Here is a 20540-nt window from a genome sequence, read left to right on the forward strand (position 1 = left end):
GCCTTTTGTAATTACTGCATTTTTTTTCTGAGATCAGTGGATTGGTGGGTGTCAGTGGGTTATTAACCTCAGAGACCATCTAATGCTCATTCCTGCTGCTTCCTCAGTAGAGCTGCACAGTTTCAAACTGTAAACTCCTCCATCTAACTCCTCAGCTTTTGAACCACAACGAGGCTTCGGTGACTTTGAAGGCAGGCAGCACCAGGTAAAACAGACAGAACAACGAACAAGGCAGAAAAAGGTGGAATCTACTTGACTTCAGAACAGAGGGAAGCAGCGTTAATTTGAGAGATGTGACTTGAATGCCTCCTCTCTATTTCCTCTGGACACCTGTCTTTTGAAATGTCTTATGCATTTTGGGGAAGCTGCCAAAATTTGGGAATAACTGTTGAAGGAAAAGAAAAAAATATATTTATGGGCCTGTTTTAAATCCCTGAACAACATAGAAATAGTGTCCACTCACTGCACAGCCCTGCTGGGAGAAGTAGAAGGAGAAGTCAGTAGCCAAACAAATGCAATAAAGCTATTGATTCCTAATGTTGGGAAATGGTTTGTTGCAACAGCTGCAGTAATATGATACAGTGGGGAAGGAAATGATATAAAAGCCATGTCAAAACATTACAACAATAGTACAAAAACAGATTATGAACAGTTGATAGTCCATGTACATAAACCCTAGATGTAACTCGGAACATAAAAATGATGTCATTACAGATTAAAATTGATTATTGCATGGGGTCTTTGCTTGTGTATGATACACAACAGGAAAAATGTATAAAAATGAAATGGGGATTTTTCAGCTGATTGAGTTTTGTATGAGCTGGTAGCTGAATCTGGTGTGTCTTGAGGACTATAAATATAATGTATAGAGGGGTCCACTATATATGAGCAAATTAAACACGTCATCTGACAAGCTCAAGCTGCTTATCTGCTACGAATGGTGATGAATCTGCGTCGGTCTGAGTCACATTTGTCTGAATGACTTTCATTTATTTATTAATTTCTTTCATTAGCACCTGTTTTAATTAGCAGCGGATATTTCTACAGCCAATTAGATGCATTGCCAGGAAATGTCATATTCAAGTGAGTAAGTACTGCTATAGCCTACCTATAACATTGACTTGATGGACACAGGCTGGGCTGCTCTGCAGGCACCATCTTGGCAATAAGTGCCCAACTCTGGTCTAATCCCAAACACAGGGAAAGACGACACATGTGGACATCAGTGCACAACTGAAAACATTACGCTAGCATGCAGTCACTCCATTATGCAGAACTTTAAGCCTTCACAAAACAAGTCCAAAAGGAACTCACCTGTACAGTTACCATGAAGGACGAAATTGATTATGGAGACCTAAACTTTTGTTTACCAAGCTGTAAACATGTTTATTTGTACTCTAAAGTTGGACATTTCAACATGGGAGTCTATGGGGATTGAGTCACCTATACAGCTGGCTTCGAGTGGCCATTGAAGGAAATCTTTTGGTGCTTGAGCGATGCGTTCACCTCAAAGCATGGCTGTAGACCCTTTTTAAAAGCCTGGTACTATAAAGACTTATATTATTCCGCTCTTCTAGTAAACAACTCTTTCAAACTTTACACAGAATAACATGCACCTCACTGGGTCATATAAAGGTCTTCTGTGACTGTATTTTGTAACAAACACTGAAAAATATAAAGACTACACACACACAGGGATAATGCTGCTAACAGTGAGCTGTAGCTGCAGCGATGAACAATTAAAGCCAGACACAGAAATGTGGCTTTCATAGCACCGAAGCAGTGGCTATGGTTGTATCCTGAAGGCTGGAAAAATGAGCATGCAACTGGAAAGTAGCCAGATGAAATCCCCAGACTGCCAGAGAGGGTCTGGGAGGAGAAAGTGAATGACTAGTGCTTTTTTGTGTTTGTATAGCAGACAATACAAATAAAGCTTAGGATGAATTGGACCTACTGTGAAATTTGATTGGGATGAATGGACCTTGATGTTCTTTCTCTCTGTCCCCAATCTCTTTTAATTTACTGGTGTTGTGGAGGATATGGTTCTCATCATTAATCAGCAAGACAAATGAATCCCCAGCTGCCTCGGTGTGAGAGAGAGCGCAAGAAACAGAGAGAGAGAGGAGAGGAGGGGGGGAAGAGAGGTGGAGGAAGAAAAGAAGGGGCAGGGTATATAAATCAAGTCTGCTTTGATTAAATCACCTTCGTCTAGAGGACATGGCTAATAAGATCCATTAAGTTGATATTCAGGATTCTCATGTATTGTGTTACATGTCAATAAAAAAGAGGCTAAATCCTTCAAAATGCTTAATTACAGCCAGGCTAATGAAAATCTTTACATTTAGTGACAGTAATTAGTAATGTTCAACTCAAATTACAATCATTTACAGGGCGGGCAATTATCTCACAGAGGTTCTGCTTTTTGAGTGGCATTGATAGAAGCTATCAGTCACCTAACAAGCAAACAAAAGAAACATTCAGCGCTGAATAAAGCGCTTGATCACAGGGCGATCGATGTGGACTTTGTGGCTGGAGGTCTACTTAAAGTCTCCATCCATGCATTTTAAAGTGGAAAGTGCAGAGACAGTGAGGGCGAATAAGTCTCCTGCAGTTTGTCTCTCACACACCATATTCATTGTCTTCAATGTCGATACGATCAATGTTTTTTGTCACTGCGATCCCTCCGATACAGTATTCTCTGTGTGAAGGATTCTGTGCACTTCCTAACCAGGCCACAAAAAGGCACTCTAGCACCTGTTTCACAGTTTCAATCTGTTGCAAGTCACAGAAGGAGAGGAGGCGCTTTTCATGGAGGTCTAACTGGCAGAAGTGGGGTTGCAACATCTGAACAATATTTGCATTTCTCAAAAGATAAGACTGCAGCACAAAACAAGTCCAATTCTGTGCACAGCTTCCAAAATCTGCAACCTCTTTTTCTCCCCCCCCCCCCCCCCCCCCCCCCCCCTTTTTGTCCTTCATCGGATAAAATACTATAAAGAAAGTCAGAATGTCATGCACAGACGTGTTTGGTTAACAGAATTCTCCAGAGGTTAAAATTTCTGGCCCTATGAATAAAAAGGTCTTATACTTCTGCAGACTAAGTTAAAGCAGTAAGTTCTGGAAAATCTATTCTGAATATGCCCTTTTTAGGAGGACGAACCTGAAACCTGATCTGTGAGGAAAAAAAGGAAAAACTAAGAAAACTGTGTTGAAAACTGGAAAACAAGAAAAAAAAGAGGGCAACAGTACATCTAACATGCATTATTTAAATAAAACTCTCATAGGAAGATAAACAGCTCAACCTTTGCTTTTAATTAAAGCTAAATATCTGTTATATATTTGCAGCATATTATTACTTATATTATTTATTTTTTAAATTTACTTGTTTGGCGTGGTGCCACTGTTTCTGGAAGGCAACAAAACAAAACAAAGCAAAGGGATGGGGGGTCCAAAACTGAAAATAAGCTGTGTTCAGCAGCTAGAGCAAAAGGGAATATTAATAAATATACTGAAGAATTGGGAAAAAAAAGAGATAGAAAAAAACATCATGCATGCACATGAATATGGACATTTGAATTGTTGTGCGAGTGTATGTAGTTGAACAAAAGGGCAGTAATAAATCTTTGCTCATCAGAGCTGCAGTTGTTGACTGTGTTGTAATGGTGTTGCTGTGCTCTCGGTGCGATTCCATCTGCCAAAATAAGATTCCTCTTCAATCAATTTGGACAACAGATATCTGAGATACAGCACTCAACGCCCCCCCACCCCCCACAGGACAACCTGCCGACAACTAACGCTCAGACAATGAGCGTGCTCTTCAACTCCAGCATCATAAACATGGCCTTGGGCTTCACTTCGGTTCGCCTGCAGCAGCTCTCAACGTCCTCTGTTCAGCTTGGTCATATCACTCACTGCCCCGCAACCGTACGCACTGAGCAAGCTGACAAACTTCCTGTGAGGAGGCACGCCATCCTTCACAGGGTCATATTAAACCCACAGGCGAAAAACAAAAGAAGAAAAAAATAAAACACAAAGAAAACATGGATTAAAGACGGCAAGACCTTATGTGCCACAAAGGCAGCACCAACACACAAGACAAGGACTTAACTGCCGCCTATGTCCGCCGCAGCGACCTGAGCAGTGAACCAAGACCCACTGGCTTTATTTAGATGTTCAGAGGCTTAGCACATGTACAATCTGTATGGACAATCTAACACATAGTAATTGCATTCAATTGTAAGATGTACTGAACCATTTTGTCTCTGTGCCTCCACCCACACTTTAGCTGCCCTTATAGAAGAGGGGGAGAAGACATTGGGTGCACCTTGCAATATCATGCAATCTCCACACCACGGCTAATTCAAGCCTCATAAAATGACACTTCTCCGACATCGTCAATTAATAGTGAATTTGTAGCTTCATGGAGGCGTGTGTGTGCTGCAGGGTGGTTAAACCCAACTGTGCTGCTACGCCTCAGTGGTGGTTTAAAATGAAGTAGACCCAATTTGGCAAGAGTCAGTCAGATGATCAGACCAACCATGTGAACGGATAAATTACTATCCAATGTGAGTGGACTTCTTAGAAGCTTTTGACCTACCTGTGCTTGCTGTAGTTGTGCACGTCCGGGTTTGCCTGCAGAAAAAGAAAAAAGGTGCTTTACCTCAATATAAAGTGATTTTTATAATCTGTAAAACCCGGTGACCCATTTATAACCAGTCTGATGGTCTCGCTGCTTGTGCTTTGTGCTCTATGGGATTTTGTTGTGGAAATGTGACCATGCTCTTGGATTCCAGCAATTACTTTACACCTGCTACAGCTAAAGTGATTTCAAAGCTTTCTGATTAAGTTTGATGCTTTAACCATGTCAACTCAAAGAGCAATGCACTGCTGGAGAGAAAAGTCTGAAGCAGCGAGAGCTGGTGAGAGAATATTTACCTGAGTCAGTCTACTGCAGGAGAAACATGTGTCCGACTTCCCTTAAGGCTCAGATGCATCCTACCTAACAGCCACAAACAGACAAAAAATATCTATCAGCACAAGAACCAGGAGACTCTGTGCACTTCCACATGTTCATATGATCTTACCAGATCAGGAAAGAGGGACACAAACACTCCATTACACCAGACGCTGAGCCTGCAGTGAACACAGCAGCCAACCGCAGGAAGGTGACACTGCATCCAGAGAGGAAGTGACATCACACAAATCACCAGGGTCAGGGGTCAAGCTACCCTGCAAGATCTGAAATTGTTGTCTGATGAACCTGTGGTGTGAATTAACTGCTGCATACTGAACACCATTTGTGCTATATGCTATTTAGATTTACTTGTTGTATTTGTCTTTTGTGGTTTCCTTCCATATTTGTGAGTAATGTGCAGATCTGGAGAATAAAGCCAAATCATGCTCTTTTGACTTAACATTACATTATTAGGTTAATGAAACAAGTAAAACCAATTGCATAAAGAGAAGTAAAAACTAAGGTCAAGAAAAATTAAATATATAACAGACAAGAAAAAAAAACAGCACAAAGAGACTCCCACTCAGCTTTTTGGTTGCGAATTATGATAATATAAAATAAAACCAACATAGAGAAAGTCAAATTGATCCACTGAGCACAAATTGTTGTAGAAAACAAAACAATCATAACAAATGCTGAATGGCATGGAGCAATTTTCTGCTGGAGTCAAACAAACAAATGTCTAGGTGCTGTTTTAACCGGTAAGTGGCTGCGGCTACGATTTCACAAACAACAATGACAACAGCTCAAAGAGGAGATGAATGGAAGCCATGCTTTAACAAAATACAAGCACCCGCCTTTGTGACAGATATCAAGTCTGATATCAAATGTGTTTTCTTTTCTTTTTTTTCTTCCAGTGTCAGTGACAGAAGTGGGAATTTGTGTTTCGTGGACATGGTTACAGATTTGATACAGATAGTTTGACATTTTGGGGGGAAATGTCTCATGTCTTTTAGTTCTGATCAATACCACTCTCATGTCTGTGCATTAACTAAGCTGCTACAGGCTGTAAAACCATTAGAGTCTGATGGAACGAGGTAGATGGGAGGAGGGGGGTGGGGCCTGACTCCCAAACTTGTGATGGATGAGAACACTTGTAACCATGGTATCACATAAAATACAGTGACGAGCATAGAGTAAAGCTAACAATAACAAATTGACTGAAAGTGTTCATCAGAGGACTGGGAGCAAAAATGAATACTGCTTCATACCCTCAAATGACATTTTTGGTTGCTATGGTGATTTCAGTAAATAATATACACATGTTCACCTTACAAAGTAGGTTGAAGATATCTTTACATGATCTCTCTCCTTTTGCTGAGCGTGTGCAGACTTAGAGTGCTCCGCCACCTGCCACATACTGACATTTAACTGTTACATCCAGTCAAACAAACACTGACAGGTGTCTTTAATCCTTCACATGTGTTTTCCAACTTGAGCCGCTCTGTACATGTGTTGATCTGACACAGAATCAACAGATCGGAGCGGCTGAGAGCACCATCGTCACCTCATCCGCGACACACAGCCTGTTAGTTCCTCGTTAAAAGCTTGTTAAAACACAGCAAAAGCTACATAATCGATCATCTGCTCTGAGATATTGGCCTTATGTTGAGTGCTTGTGCTGTTGTACAAGACTGAATGCAACAGCTTGGATGAGCAGCAGCTTGAACGTACCTCTGACCCAAGGGCGGACTAGTGAACAGGGATCCAGGCTACAGGCTCAGGATTCATTGGGGTCAATGGCCTCATGTGAAGCTGTGGTTAAGTCAGTTAAAGCACAGCAAAGAGACACTTAAGAGATAAAATGAGGGAAAATAGATGTAAAGAAGCCTGCAGAGAGATGCAAGTAGTTTAATTGTTGCCCACTCTTCCTCCATCGGTCGAGCTTCAGGGTCAACATCACCACTAAGACTTTTACAAATCTCACAATCAATAAATCGTCCATAATCACCTCTGGTTCAGCTGCCGATTCGAGGCCGTGGAAGGTTTTTCTTCAGCGGAGCCTGGTCATGTTCTCTCAGCAGGAGCTAAATAAGCAATCCAAGGATACTTTTTAACGGTGTCCATTAGATCACTCTCAAATACACTGGAGTCAAACAATAACGTGGTGCCTGTGCATTTAATGGGTAAGTAATAGCACTATTCATTTTCAGCACAATCGCGGCTTTAACCTTCCGAGCTCAACTAGGTGAAAGCGTCACGGCAAGACTCCATTGGTGACCTTTCCATTACTATAGACAAAACAGCAGCACCAAGGACACACACTCCGGCTTTATTAAGTGCAGCCATTTGCTGTTACGGAGTCAGTTAAAGTGTAATGAATATGATTTCTCTCTGTTTAAGCTATTTGAGGATACTGACTAATGAGTCTATAAGAGACCAACTGGCGCGCACATTAAACATGAAGTCAGAAGTACATTTTCTATGACTGATAGCTTGCCTCGGGCCCTCACTTTCTAATCAATAGCAGTATCACCTTTACTTATTTAAGATGTTGGCTCATTATGTACAGCACTTGAGGTATAATGAGAGCCTGAGGTGAAAATGTAATTAAAAAGATAATATCTTCCTCCACTCAAGTCATCCACTGAATACTGAATATTGTAGGTGTGTTAATGTCTAAAGTAAAGCCTGACTCATGAACATTAAATATGTATGGAGAATTACATTTCTCTATGACGGATAGCTCACCTCGCGTCAATTCCATCTACTATGCCCGAATCAATAACACTATCTCCATTTATTTAAGATGTTAGTCAAAAAGGTTCACCGCACTCATCAAGCAGGGAAGAGGAGATTGATTTTCAGAGTGTAAACCTTGTCGAATTTATTTAAGCATTCACGCAGCTCCTGCGAGGTATTACTCTGTGTTTGTGTCAATTAAGAGCGCCTGTTTTATACTGCGCCTTCTCACTGGTTTATGCATGTGATAAAGATTTCATGACATTGGCATTTGCCAGATGGAAAAAAGAGGAGCTGCCCTTGTATTGGTGCCAATGGATCCATTCTTAATGGTGTTAAAAATGTAAAACAGTTCCACCTTTATGTTCCAGTGGTGCTTGTTTCAGCGGCTCAGCTCTGGGTTTTATGTGTGGCTTCGATTGATGTGATTGATTGCCAACCCGTCAAATCTGGTTTGAATCATGTTTATAAATGTCTTCTTAAACCTGCAAGCATAACCTCCTTGATCATATGCAGAACATGACCTGATGAAAATGTTCTTCCAATCCTGCCAGTCTGTATGTGCACCATAATGAGGCAGCAAAGAACTTGCAGAACAGGGAAGATAATTAAGCAGTAATTGTGGCATGTGCAAAAGTTTGGACACCCTCCTACAGTAGGTCAGTGCTCCACTGTCACGGTAGAGACATGTTCAGATTAACATGTCCATCTTTGCAAGATCTTCAGTAATGTTTAAGTGGACCAATAGTCCAACCATCTACACTGAGGGGGCACATTAGTTTACAGACATATTCTTTTAAATTTTGCAAAACTGCATGTTTCAGAATTATGATTTCTACCCAGCACACATTTCATTTTTTCACTTGGAAGTAAGGCTTGTTGGGATGTCCTAATCCGACCAATGCCGCCTGTCAATTGTGATAATCTGCGTGCTTTATGTCTCTTTTTGTTTTCTTCAACTGATGCATGATTCAGTAAGCCAGGATCAAACACAAAAGCAGCGCAGATGCTCTTGAAGTGGTTCATTGAGGATTTTAAGTTTTGGATCATCGTTCTATTGCAGAATCCAGCCTCTTTTCAGATTCACTTTGTTGACTGACTGCAGAACATTAGCATCCAATGTGAATTTTCCACTCTTCCACTCTTTCCCTCTATCTGCCATTTCTTAATTGTAGAACTTTCCAGCAGCCTGGAGGTTTTCTTGACCTCCGGGCTGTGTAGGTGGAGCATGCGCGGTTTGCTGCAGGGCGCAGTTGTCTGATCTTTTTTTTTTTTTCGTTTTCTCCTTTGATCGTCAGGAGTCAGGACTGGTATGTCTTGTCGGTGAGTGATGAGAAACAAGCATTGTTAGTATTGCAAAACAAAAATTAATGTAACATGAATAATTGTATAATGTATGTGTTTGCATTGCAGGTTTACAACCTAGTTAACCAATTAGTCAGTAGACTAGTGTAGCTGTAGCAGGCAGGCTAACTAAATGTGTGTGAATGTTTATTGTGTGTGTGTGTGCAATAAAACGTAAAAAGAGACTTGAGTTGTATCTGCCGTACTTGTCCTGACCCTTCCAGAGGGGGGGTTTACTATAGTAGGTAGCTTAGTAAAATGCTGGACCTTCATATTCCTAATGACATCTTGGATGTTAGAAATCACAATCTGGGATAACTCTTTACAGTCTTTTTCTGGGTGTCAGTTAACTGTATTTTCAGACCCTCAATCACTTTTCTTGCAGGAACTCAAGGTTGTTGAGGTTTAAAGAGACACTATTTATTGAGCTCCGCAATTATAATCAGCTGACTTCTAAATTAAAGCCTAACAAGTTAATGATGTTTGGAGTGTTTCATAGGCAGTAGGGCACCCAGACATTTTCACAATTACTGTGAAAGTTCATGGAATAAAAAATGTATAAACAATTTAAAGAAAAACTCATTAGACACAGGGGTTGTGGAAATCTACTTATGTGATTTGCCTATGGGCGCCCAAACATTTGCATCTGACTGTATATTCCAGCTTGCTTGTTGACTGACATTACTTTGTCTCATTTGACTAATTAAAGAAACACAGTTAATCCAAGCTGAACTTGTATAGGTGATGGTGGATTTGTGAGGCATTAAAAAAAATTGTCTCCATGATGAGTTTTGATCCTTAAAACCTCCTCCAGTTGTGCGCAACTCCAATCAGTCAGCCCTCGTCTGCTGCTGCGCTCTTGTAAATATTCCTCTCACGTCGACACATTCAATGCACTCTTTGCATTATGGTGCTGTACTTAAACTGTCAGTGCTCTGCTCTTTTGCTGCCACATTGCTCAACTGAAAGCTACGCTGAAACAGATACAATCACTTGCTGCAATTGCTGCTGCTGCCCATAAAGAATTTCATTAAGTACAACCTACGTCTATGCTCCTCAGGCAGATGAAATTGATTGTTATTGTCACCCAACCACTCCCTTCTGAGTGATTTTTTTTGTTTTGTTGTATGAAGTCATGACAACAACGCCTGAATGGCAAATATTAATGCTGATCCAACAAAGTAATGGTTTCCTTATGTTAAAAAGCAAAAGGTTTTTCCACTTTGACCAAGTTCTGTGAGTGCCTCAACATAGTCATAAAAAAGTGTAATAATGATGTTTGGCAAGAAGCAAGTACATCATTTGTATTGATAATGTATGTTAAGCGTATTGATACGTTAATTGCCAAACATTGACATTGACAACATAATTTTCGTTATGTTCAAGGAAAATTATGTAATCGTTGCAATTTCTTGCTGTTGAAGATTGATTGTATAGAAAAATAAGCTTGGGTCAGATTTGAAAGACTTTGTGATGTTAACTCCAGAAACTGCCAAATTTATATTTTGACCATTGACTGCATTTTGAAAAAAACACCATATGCAGTTCATCAAAAGGATTTTGTCTATGTCTGAAGCAATTGTTCAGACTGTCAGACCGTCAGGCTTTGTCACCTGCAAACAGTCCTGAAGAAGAAAAACAAAACAATATTAGCTGCAGTATGTCAACAGTCCTCGTTTTCCTGTGATGCTTCACCTTCACCTGTTAACATTTGAAGTAGAAAAAAAAACAATAACAACACTGATTATTTTGGACATTAATATCTTTTCTTTTTTATTAAGACAAGAACTCTTCATTGTTTTGTAAAAATGTCTATTTATGAACCAATACAAAATATGTATGGGAATGTGGAACTCCTTTTCTCCAATAACACACATTAACATTTCCCAAGAACAGCAGAGAGACAAAAAGAATCAATCTAAAACAATGACTGGTGAAACAATCAAAACCTTTTTGGGAATCAAACGAGTTTTCTAAAGGCGGTGGTGTGTCGAAAGTGACAGTAGTACAGCCACAACAAGTTTCTGATCCTGCTTCATTCCAATAAACAGTGTACTCTTTATGACCTATGTCAACACAAAGCAATACTTAACACATCTTTTACAGTGCACCAAATATTAAGAAAAACACAGAAAACATGTACAACATATATGCAAAATATCTCACCAATTTTGATCTAAAGTTATGTGTTGCACTTTGATTTAATGAGAATGTATTGTACTTGCTTTTATGTCACTGATAGGTGGGGCCTTAACTTTGCATTCTACCTGAGATGCAGTCACATCAGTCCGCAGTGCATGAACCTGAGACAGGACATTGTCAAAAGAATTTAACGTGGAGAAAATTACATCAGTTACACTGTAAAACCAGAATTCACTTTTGTTTTTACTTTACTGGGCATTCAATAGAAATTAAATGTAAATGCAATAACCTTAAATATCATTCTGTTATTCCCACACCAGGTTTGAATAATCAATCATTTTCAAATGCATTTCAGTAAGTTTTGTAGTTAATATTTAGATTGGGAATTGGATTAAACAGAAATTGGGGAAAAAAATTGGATCAAAACTCATGCCATTCCAACCCCCCCAAAAAGGTATAATAGTCACAAATGAAATATTAACGCATCAGCCTTAAGGGAGAGGACAATATTCACTTCTATTCCTTTATTGGCAAGTACATGTTTTGACGTCTGATTTAAATGGAGGCTGCCACATGTCACTGAAGCGAAATAGTGCTCACTGTAAAATACAAATCACACAATCTCAGTCTTACAGATGAAGTGACATCTGCTCTGTGATTTCATAAAGCAACGAGAACAAGTCAGTTAACAGTTTTAGCAGACACCAGACCGTAAAACATCTAACCTAATCAATACCCTCCCCCACCCCCACCCATCCACGTAACAAACACAAAACAGTGTCATCAGCATACAGTGTTAACTTAGTGGTAATTCCTTTCTGAGTACAGAAGTTTTAAATTAACTCAAGTTTGAACAGAAGAAAACAGTTGGAGAGAGTTGGACACAGCATCTTTGATCTTTGTCTTCAACATCCCTCCTGTAACTCCCTCCTACAACTGCCACACACAAATGGAAAAGCTTTAAAAAATATGTCAACAGCTCCGCGAAGCCCACCTGCTGCCTTTCATAATGGCAGAAAAAAAATAAAATACTGAATGACTTTAAAAATTGCGCAGATGTGATATGCTCAAGGAAAGTGAAAATTTGCACAATGCATTACACAGGAACCTTCTCAAATGCCTTGGACAACCGTAAACCCACATTCTCAATATGGAAAGACTTAATGCTGTCTTCATGCATGACCATGATATATTAAAGCTATCACATTGAATGTGTTGCTCACTCACAAAATCCAATCAAATGCTTTAACATGGCAATAAAGTACTGGATTTCAGATCTGAGTGTACACATGGCAAGCAGCTCCATTAAGGTCCAGAGAATCCATTAATTTTCCCAAACAGGGTTGAGTGTAAAGGTGGTGTTCAGTGACATTTTCAGCATGAAATCAGGTGAAATCTCTCACTACTACAGTCATGAGGAGAGTGCAAAGCAGTGATCCTTCAGGAAAAACTAGCAAATATTTAAAACACCAGCCAATGAAGAAAATATCTGTACCACTCTGACAAATGTGTTGCATTCATTGAAAACACACATAATCCAATATGACAACATAGAAGGCAAAGCTGGAAATGCAGCATACACAAGCAAATACAGGAACACTGCCACAAGCAGCTGGGAGAGTCAATCCATTGTTTAATCCAAACAATGCTTCCTGATTGTGAAGGACTAAGAATTATGTCATTAAATGGGCGAGGCCAAAAGTTTTAGAGCACAGAGGACAATGAGCGATTTCATAATAAGAAAATAATGACATGAAAATAATAAATTATTAACCTTTCAATATTAATTAAAAATTACATACTTAATGATACAGTCCATTATCATGTATCAGTTTACCAGAATCTATAAATATGTAAATATATTTAATACAAAATATGTATTAAATATTATTATTTAGGAAGATAATAATAATAACATTACTAATAATAAAATAATTACATTTTAATATCTTGGTCCTGTCTCAGCTTCTATTCTTTTGAGATCTGGCATTAATATACACATGCACAGATGTGCATAGAAACTAAACATAAGTGGCAGTAGTAGCAAGTAAACAAGCTAATTACACTGGTTTATCACCTCTACGCGGGCTCTGCTGTAAATTTATGAAGTTTGAGACAGAATATTGTTACAGTAGTAGAGCAGCTCCAGGGCATCACAGCCTGAGGGAGGGGTAATGGCTATAAACTATAATGGCAGTGCTGAGTCATACAATTGTTTTCTGTATTTTCAGTGTTTCCTTAGGCCACATTTTCTGTTGTCAAATGGGTGGATCGATTTACTCATTGGCTTTTGTTTTATTTATTTACATCAGCTGAAATTCCATGACTTAGCTGAAACATGGCACTTATTACGCCTCTGTAACATTTAAGTCAATTGACTACATAGTCACTGAATATGAAATGTCATATTTAAATGAAATGTTAATGATCATAAAAGTCATTGTGATTGTGTAAAATGTATTTTTTTTATATCTTCATCAGTAATGTAAAATCAAATGATATCTTAATAAAAGAACCAACTTTGGAGATTCATTCCCCCATTTTTTTGTTCCAATTTTGTTTGTCCAGTTGCTACTTCAGTGCAAGTTTAATTTGAAAAACCACAGGAATAAGTGCCTTAAAATAAATACACTTGCAGCCACTGTTGGGGTTGATAAGTTTGTGTTGATAAACTGTTAAGAATAATTTAATATGATACACAAAGTCGTGAACTATTCATGCTTTGCTTGTTTGAATGTTAAACGTGCACAGATAAAGTAAAGACTCATTAAGTGAGCTGCTTGCTGTGTGAACACATAATAATGACAAATAATGCCATCAATAGACCGTCATTGCCATGTTAAGGGGCCTGGGCATCGATGCAAACCATGGATTACCACCATGGAGCACGACTTGTTGTGTATTAAGTTCTGTTACAAACAATTAATTACTTTTGGCATTCCCCAGTGCTCCCCAGCTGGCACCACAAAACAGATCCTCATTCAGTTTTGGCAGGTGATATGTAAAGCAAAGATAGAGAAGCAGATGGAATCGGCTTTTTTTTTCTTCTTCTTCTTCTTTTTTGTTTGTTAGCGCATACACACATGCAAAAAATATCAAATGTTTAAGCACTCAACCTGCTGCACCAAAGCAAAAACCATAGGATATATTCAGAAGGTGTGATGAGGGCGGAAAGACTGTCCTGTCTCTCTTAGCGTTACAGTTTGAAGACATTTACTTTCCCGAACATTTGCTCGTTTTACAATTTGACAAAACTCACAATGACCGTGATACAATAAAATCCACAAAGGTACTCCATTGTAATTCTAGTAAGTTGTAAAAAATATCTCATAGTAAGGATTAGTGTACAATACAGTTGTGATTCCGTTGGCTTGATTTACACTGGATTGTGTTTCTATGAAATAACATGAACCTAATGGGAGGACCTGGACTGCCATGGCCTTTATGTTTTTGTGCAGCTTCTTAAAAGTAACAATTTGAATGTGATTCGGTTTGGAGTTTGGTTAAGGCTGTTCCTCTTTTCAGTGATGTTATGTACAGTATTCTTCTGACTGCTGTTTGGCCAATATCAAATATCAATCCCAATGTTTTTTAACAGCCTTTCATCAGTGAAACATCTTAACTGAGAAAAACAAACAAACAAAAAAAAACAATTAACATTTTCTTACTTTCCTATTTGGAAGAAACTATATTCAAGAGCGGAAACAGATGGAAATCAATTGAATCTCATCATTACAACTCAATAAAAGCTAGTGGGGAAAACAGGGCTACTGTTCAGCCAAATAAAAATAAAAATAATACTGAACAGAGGAAGAAATTACCATAATGAAATGGCAGCGCAGTGACAAAAAAAAAGCACTACTTCTTCTTGCTAAGAAAAGTAATTGTTTAAGATGCAGCAGTGTATCTGCTCTGGAGAACAAAATGAGGCTGCTTCAATGAATTTAAAAGCTGACTTGGCCCAATAAAATGATCCTTTGCTGCCTTCATTTTGATTGATTATGTTTTGAATGTGATTGGAGAGGGGCATGGAGGGCGTATACAGTATATCCAACCTGTCTCTCATTTATGTCCTTTGTACAATGATATGTAAAGCATTCCATGCATTTTTGGAGCTGTCAAAACTTTGGGGGAAGGAGAAAAAAAAAGCGAGAGGAAAGTAATGGCTTGAGACAAAATCACAGTATAGTGGATAGAGTTTTTGTTATGTAGGAGGGGGTGCGTGTGAGCAGATACATTTAGGAAAATGAATAAAGTGGCTGTGTAATTTTACCCTCATACAAAAGCCAACAGCACATTGATAATTACAAGTGGGAGAGATGAAACGGGAGAAGGGGAGCAAAGAGGTTATGCAAATGAGGATCAACACAAATCCAAAGTATGGGTAGAACGAAAAAAAGTCAGAACAAGGCACAGAATTTTCTGCAAATGGCTGAACTAAATAAAATTCGTACCAGCAGTTAGGGAGGTGTCGAATGGTGAAGCTCTCTACAGTGATTTCTGGCACACCCTCCCACCCCCAACCCGTCCCCCTGTCTTGAGTTTTACCGAAAACCCCCAACCCTCCCATTTTTCTCCTTTTTTTTTTCCTTCATTTTGATTTTTTTTGTTTGATTTTTTTTTACACACAAAACATTCCATCTACATCTGCAGACTAGACTAAACAACGGCTTAAAACCAGGCCTTCCTTTAAAAACCAATTTCTCCTCTGCTCCTTGACCCCTCTACTCTCTAAATTGATCCTGAACCGACTCCAATCCCTCTCCATCAGCCCGCCCCCTCCCCTCTGACCCATCTCCCGGCCCCTAAAACCAGCGCTGTGTCCCAAGGAGGACACTAGAGTGAGGGGTCCTGTTTTGATTAGATGTAGTACTCCTTCTTTTCGTCTGAGTTGGTGTGGCCACCCTCTGCGTTGATGATGGCTGTATCTGCGTCCGCTGCGTCGTCTGCTCCTTTGGCTTCGTGTGTGAAGTAGGTACCTGAGGAGGAGGGGATGAAGGACAGGGTCACGGACTGGGTAATAGCCTGCCGCTCAGATGATACAAAAGATTAAAATGTGCCCTTACGTCTCACAGCACCTAATTATGCAAATCTATCACCATGTGGTCATTTTCACAAACCCAACACCAGCAAGCTGTAATATTCAGATTACACATCATTCCCTTTCTCTTTCAGACGAGATTGGCACATGAAAATCAGGGTTTTTGAAATAATCTTGAGTGTGGTGAAGAGCATGGCTCAAACCTTCAAATTAACCTTGTCAAGTTCAGCCGAAAAAAAAAAATATTGAAAAAAAAAAGAGAAGCAAGCCACTTCAAACCTAATTTAGAAGATTTATTCATATCCTATCACAGTAGGGTTTGATAACGAAGGCAATATTCCAGAACGAATAGGAAAGGGCAATTCCACATGTAGAAAATAAAAAATAAAAGCACCAATGCTGCCTGAGTTGATAGGTTTTCAGTGGTGCTGTAACACAATGTGTGACACGTTAAGACTGAATGTCAGAAAAAGCTTCTTTTGTTTCGTTCTCCTAATTTAAAGTCAAACATTTTATTTTTACTGCCATTTGGGCGGCCACTCTCTCTATATCTACTACTTATTGTATCTGACTTTCGGCAATGCAGTCGGTTCTAACACTCATATCACAATTATGCAGTGATCCACCCCCGTCATGAGTTAATGCAGCCACACTCTTATGCTCATTCTCAAGGCTGTGGGTTGTTTCAGGTAAGTGTTTCATTGAGTAATTGTTCTGGAGAGTTTCCAGCAGAAGTAGTTAAAAGTTGTTTATATCCTGGAATCCAACATAATATATACAGTATATATTTTTTTTCTGAACTGACCCCATCAAACTGCAGTCTCAGATCTCAATGTTTCTCTGCAGAGATGTAGCCACGAATCACACTTTGGCCTCCTCATTATTCTTTCTTTAATATTCACAAGTGACATTGCACTTTAGCCTGTAAACAGCTTACGCACACACACAATGCCATCACTTACAGTGCCTCCATTTTAGTTGTTTACTTGCATCTTACTGCTGATATTGAAAACATAATGTGAACAGCCTAACAGGATAAAATGACATATGAGAATGAAACATTAAAGGACTATTATTGTTTATTATAGCTTGTGTTATTATAGTCCTACCCATCATTTATATCATATTCAATACTTTTGTATTAAAGTTAAGTTATTGCTGAAATCCAGGGGGATGTGGCAGTCAGATGATCGGAGTTGTAAGAAGTGCAGCTTGATTGTAAATAAATCGTCTTTTTTGAAGCAGAGGGCACAAGTCTTTAGCGATGCCTCATTGCACAGGCAAACTGTGTGTGTGCAAAACTTCACAGAGTGTGTTGGGACCAGATTGAAACATAAAGTCTGTAAACTGTAATAGATGATAAGAACAGACAGAGAGAGTAGTCATTTTTGCCATTCACCTTTGTTTCTCTTCCAAAATAACTTCTGTCTCATCATGCGATTGCTCACACTTCCTTTAAGCAACATCCCCACATATCATGCTCTAAGCGTTAATTGACTGTAAAAAAAAATATTAATACTGTTCATGATGTTACATCTCCAATAATAAGGTCCCATTTGTCGTAAAATACAGTCATCCTTTAGTTTGCCTGGCTTTCCTTGTAGACAGTGTGATGGCAGCTGTGGCCTTCACAGTTAATAAATCATAAAAGAATCAGTCAGCAGGACGCAGGGTGTTTGGGTTTACTGTCGCTGACCTTACAAGTTCAGATGACTTTGTTAAACACTTGAATATTTAAGTTGAATGTTTAATTATGAAATTAAAGCAGAAGTAAGAGATCCGGTCGTTTTGGCTAATGCTGTGTTCCAGGCAGGCTTTTGAAACCGTAAGTTACAGCTTCAAGTCACAACTTACGACTTTGTAGTGTTCCAGGCAACCCGTAACTCGTGTTTTTCCGACCTGTTGCCTGTGAAAGTGCACTTTAACGGCCACTCGTGTTTTTCCGACCCGTGAACTCGTACCAGATCGAACTGGTACGACTTCACAGGTCGGAAAAACGCGAGTTACGGGTTGCCTTGAACGCACCATAACTTCTTGTCAGCCGATGGAGTTAGCATCCCTTGGCTGCACACACAGCCCTTCTTGCCGTTCTCTCTCCTCATTGGATAAAACTTGTAGGATACAAGGAAAGTTTTCTCCTCGGTTTACAGCAGAGCAGAGTGACTGACAGGCCCGTGTTTCAGACCAAACACTCTATGTAAGTGATTGCCGTCAGAAGATATAACTATTTAAGACTTATATTAACACAAAAATTCCCCTTACTTCTGCTTTAATGTAACATAACATGCATGTTTATTGTTTATTAGGATTAAGAGAATCAAGTTTTGTCTGAACCGGAGCAGTGTCGCTGACTGACTGACTGACTGACTGACTGACTGACTGATGAAGTTAAGTTTAAAGCCCCTGTACAGACTTTTCATTTAGTGTTGATTTTGGCAGCCCCTGTGGACGAAAGCGGGGGAATGAAGACTGCATTTCCCACTGTCATGAAGACGTTTGTCTGGCCGGCGCGTGTAGATTTGTTTTGGAAACGTCGGAAAGACGGGACTTGCTTTTTTTTTTTTTTTTTTTGCAGCGTAATGTATCTATTCGTATCGTTTCGTCAGTGGTCCGACCCGGCCATGCCTTCCAGAGGTATAGAATTAGACTACTTAGAAATAGCGTATCTTCACACTGACGGGCTCATTTGCTGTTGTAGGTAACAGAGACACATCAGCAGAAACCAGAGACTTTTGTGTATCCAGTTAAAAGCTCCGTACAGGGGCTTTAGTTACTTCTTGGACAAACAGCTGCCATTGGAAGACATTTACCTGAAATCACAATATACTGTAGCTCTTTCTCTCTAACCTACATGAGTGATTTTGTCATATGATGCTGTAGCTATAAAATCAGTACTTTAGCAGAGCAGAGCAGCAATTAGGGTCTGTGGCTGCTGGTAAATAATTGACTGTGCCTCATTTACTGTTTCCCACTTCTACTGTCTGACAACAGAAAGAGAAAACCATGTAAATGAGAGCAGTTTTATTGGGAATTCAGCTGTATCAGAAAACTGTGTATGTGAGCACAGAGTAGGAGAGAAGTGAATAGATGAGAGGCTGACACTGGCCGACACCAGGCAGAATACAAATATGGTGCAGCTATAGCGGGTTTTGACCTGGTCTTGTTGGTTTAATAACAGATTTATTCTGGTACCCTGCAGATATTATTGTCTTTGTAAAGATTCAAAAGATCATTTTAGAATAATTTCATATATCTGGACTTGTTGGGTTCCCATAGAGATCTGGGTCTGTGCGGCGAGACCATGCTCTGTGGAGCTTTGTTTGTTATCCTGCTAAACCCTGAATCACCGGGCCCTAATAAATCTTGTGTGTTTTTAAACACAGGCCAGACTGTGGAGTGGATCAGGTTCAGACCACTGGACAGAGGTGGGGCTGCCTCTACACTGCCAGAGACAAAACAGACAAAAAAGATCCAGACCATTAGTTTGACGGCAGAACGGCTAAACTTTATCGGCAGGTCCGAGTGGCCGCTGACAGACGGCGGCGATGCAAGCTGAACAAACCGAGCCAACAGACTGAGAGGGTAAGGTTGATTTCAAGTAAACCTAACTGTGTGGGTCCACTGTGCACCACTCCTATAAAATACTGCCAATATCATGAACCATGTTCCCCGATGAGATCCATCAGCAGACAACACAAATCACTAACATTCAGCTTCTGAACAAAAATCAAAGGGAACACTGAGCTGCAGCATCACCCTAAAATAAGAACATAGACTTTTACATCGGCTCATTTACAGTATTTCCTTTCTAAAGGGACTAATGTATCCTATTCCATTTCCTCCTGCATAAGAAAGATTATAGTGTAAAATTCATTATAGATTATAATTATTTCTGTGTTATGAGGGCAGCATACGAGATGCGTTGTACTACTCAGCATGAAAAATGTGATTTTACTCACCATCAGTAACCCGTAGCCCTAATTGCCATCTTTCCATTATTTGGATAGCATCCATCCAAGAATGTAAAGAGAGGTTTTCACAGTAATAAAGTAAAGAGGCTGCACCTCACCTCATAGACCTTATGCTTTAGATTATTTTAGAGGAAACAATAAGCTAATAAGAAATGTTATTAATAGGCACTGCATTAAAACATACATATTATTATTACACAATGTTTTATATACAGTATTTATAAATTGTCTTTGGCACTCTAGTTGATAGTTCATTCATTTACTTTAGCTGCTGACTAGATGACCTGATGTGCAATCCATCACTCAGTGTCCTATCCAGAGTATTATATTTGATTATTTCATTCAT

The 20540-nt window shown here is 39.4% G+C and overlaps 1 protein-coding gene across 1 annotated transcript in view; it reads right to left on the reverse strand.

Annotated features, from left to right (window-relative positions):
* Positions 1–15993: 15993 nt before the first annotated feature.
* cadm1a (cell adhesion molecule 1a) overlaps positions 15994–20540 on the reverse strand; it is a 358139-nt gene continuing 353592 nt past the window's right edge. The window contains exon 9 of the mRNA XM_083986794.1: positions 15994–16161. Within this exon, the coding sequence (XP_083842920.1) occupies positions 16043–16161 (119 nt within the window). The 3' untranslated portion in view covers positions 15994–16042. The remainder of the gene's footprint in view (positions 16162–20540) is intronic.

This window comes from Trachurus trachurus, assembly GCF_905171665.1.
Source record: "Trachurus trachurus genome assembly, chromosome: 14".
Taxonomy (NCBI): domain Eukaryota; kingdom Metazoa; phylum Chordata; class Actinopteri; order Carangiformes; family Carangidae; genus Trachurus; species Trachurus trachurus.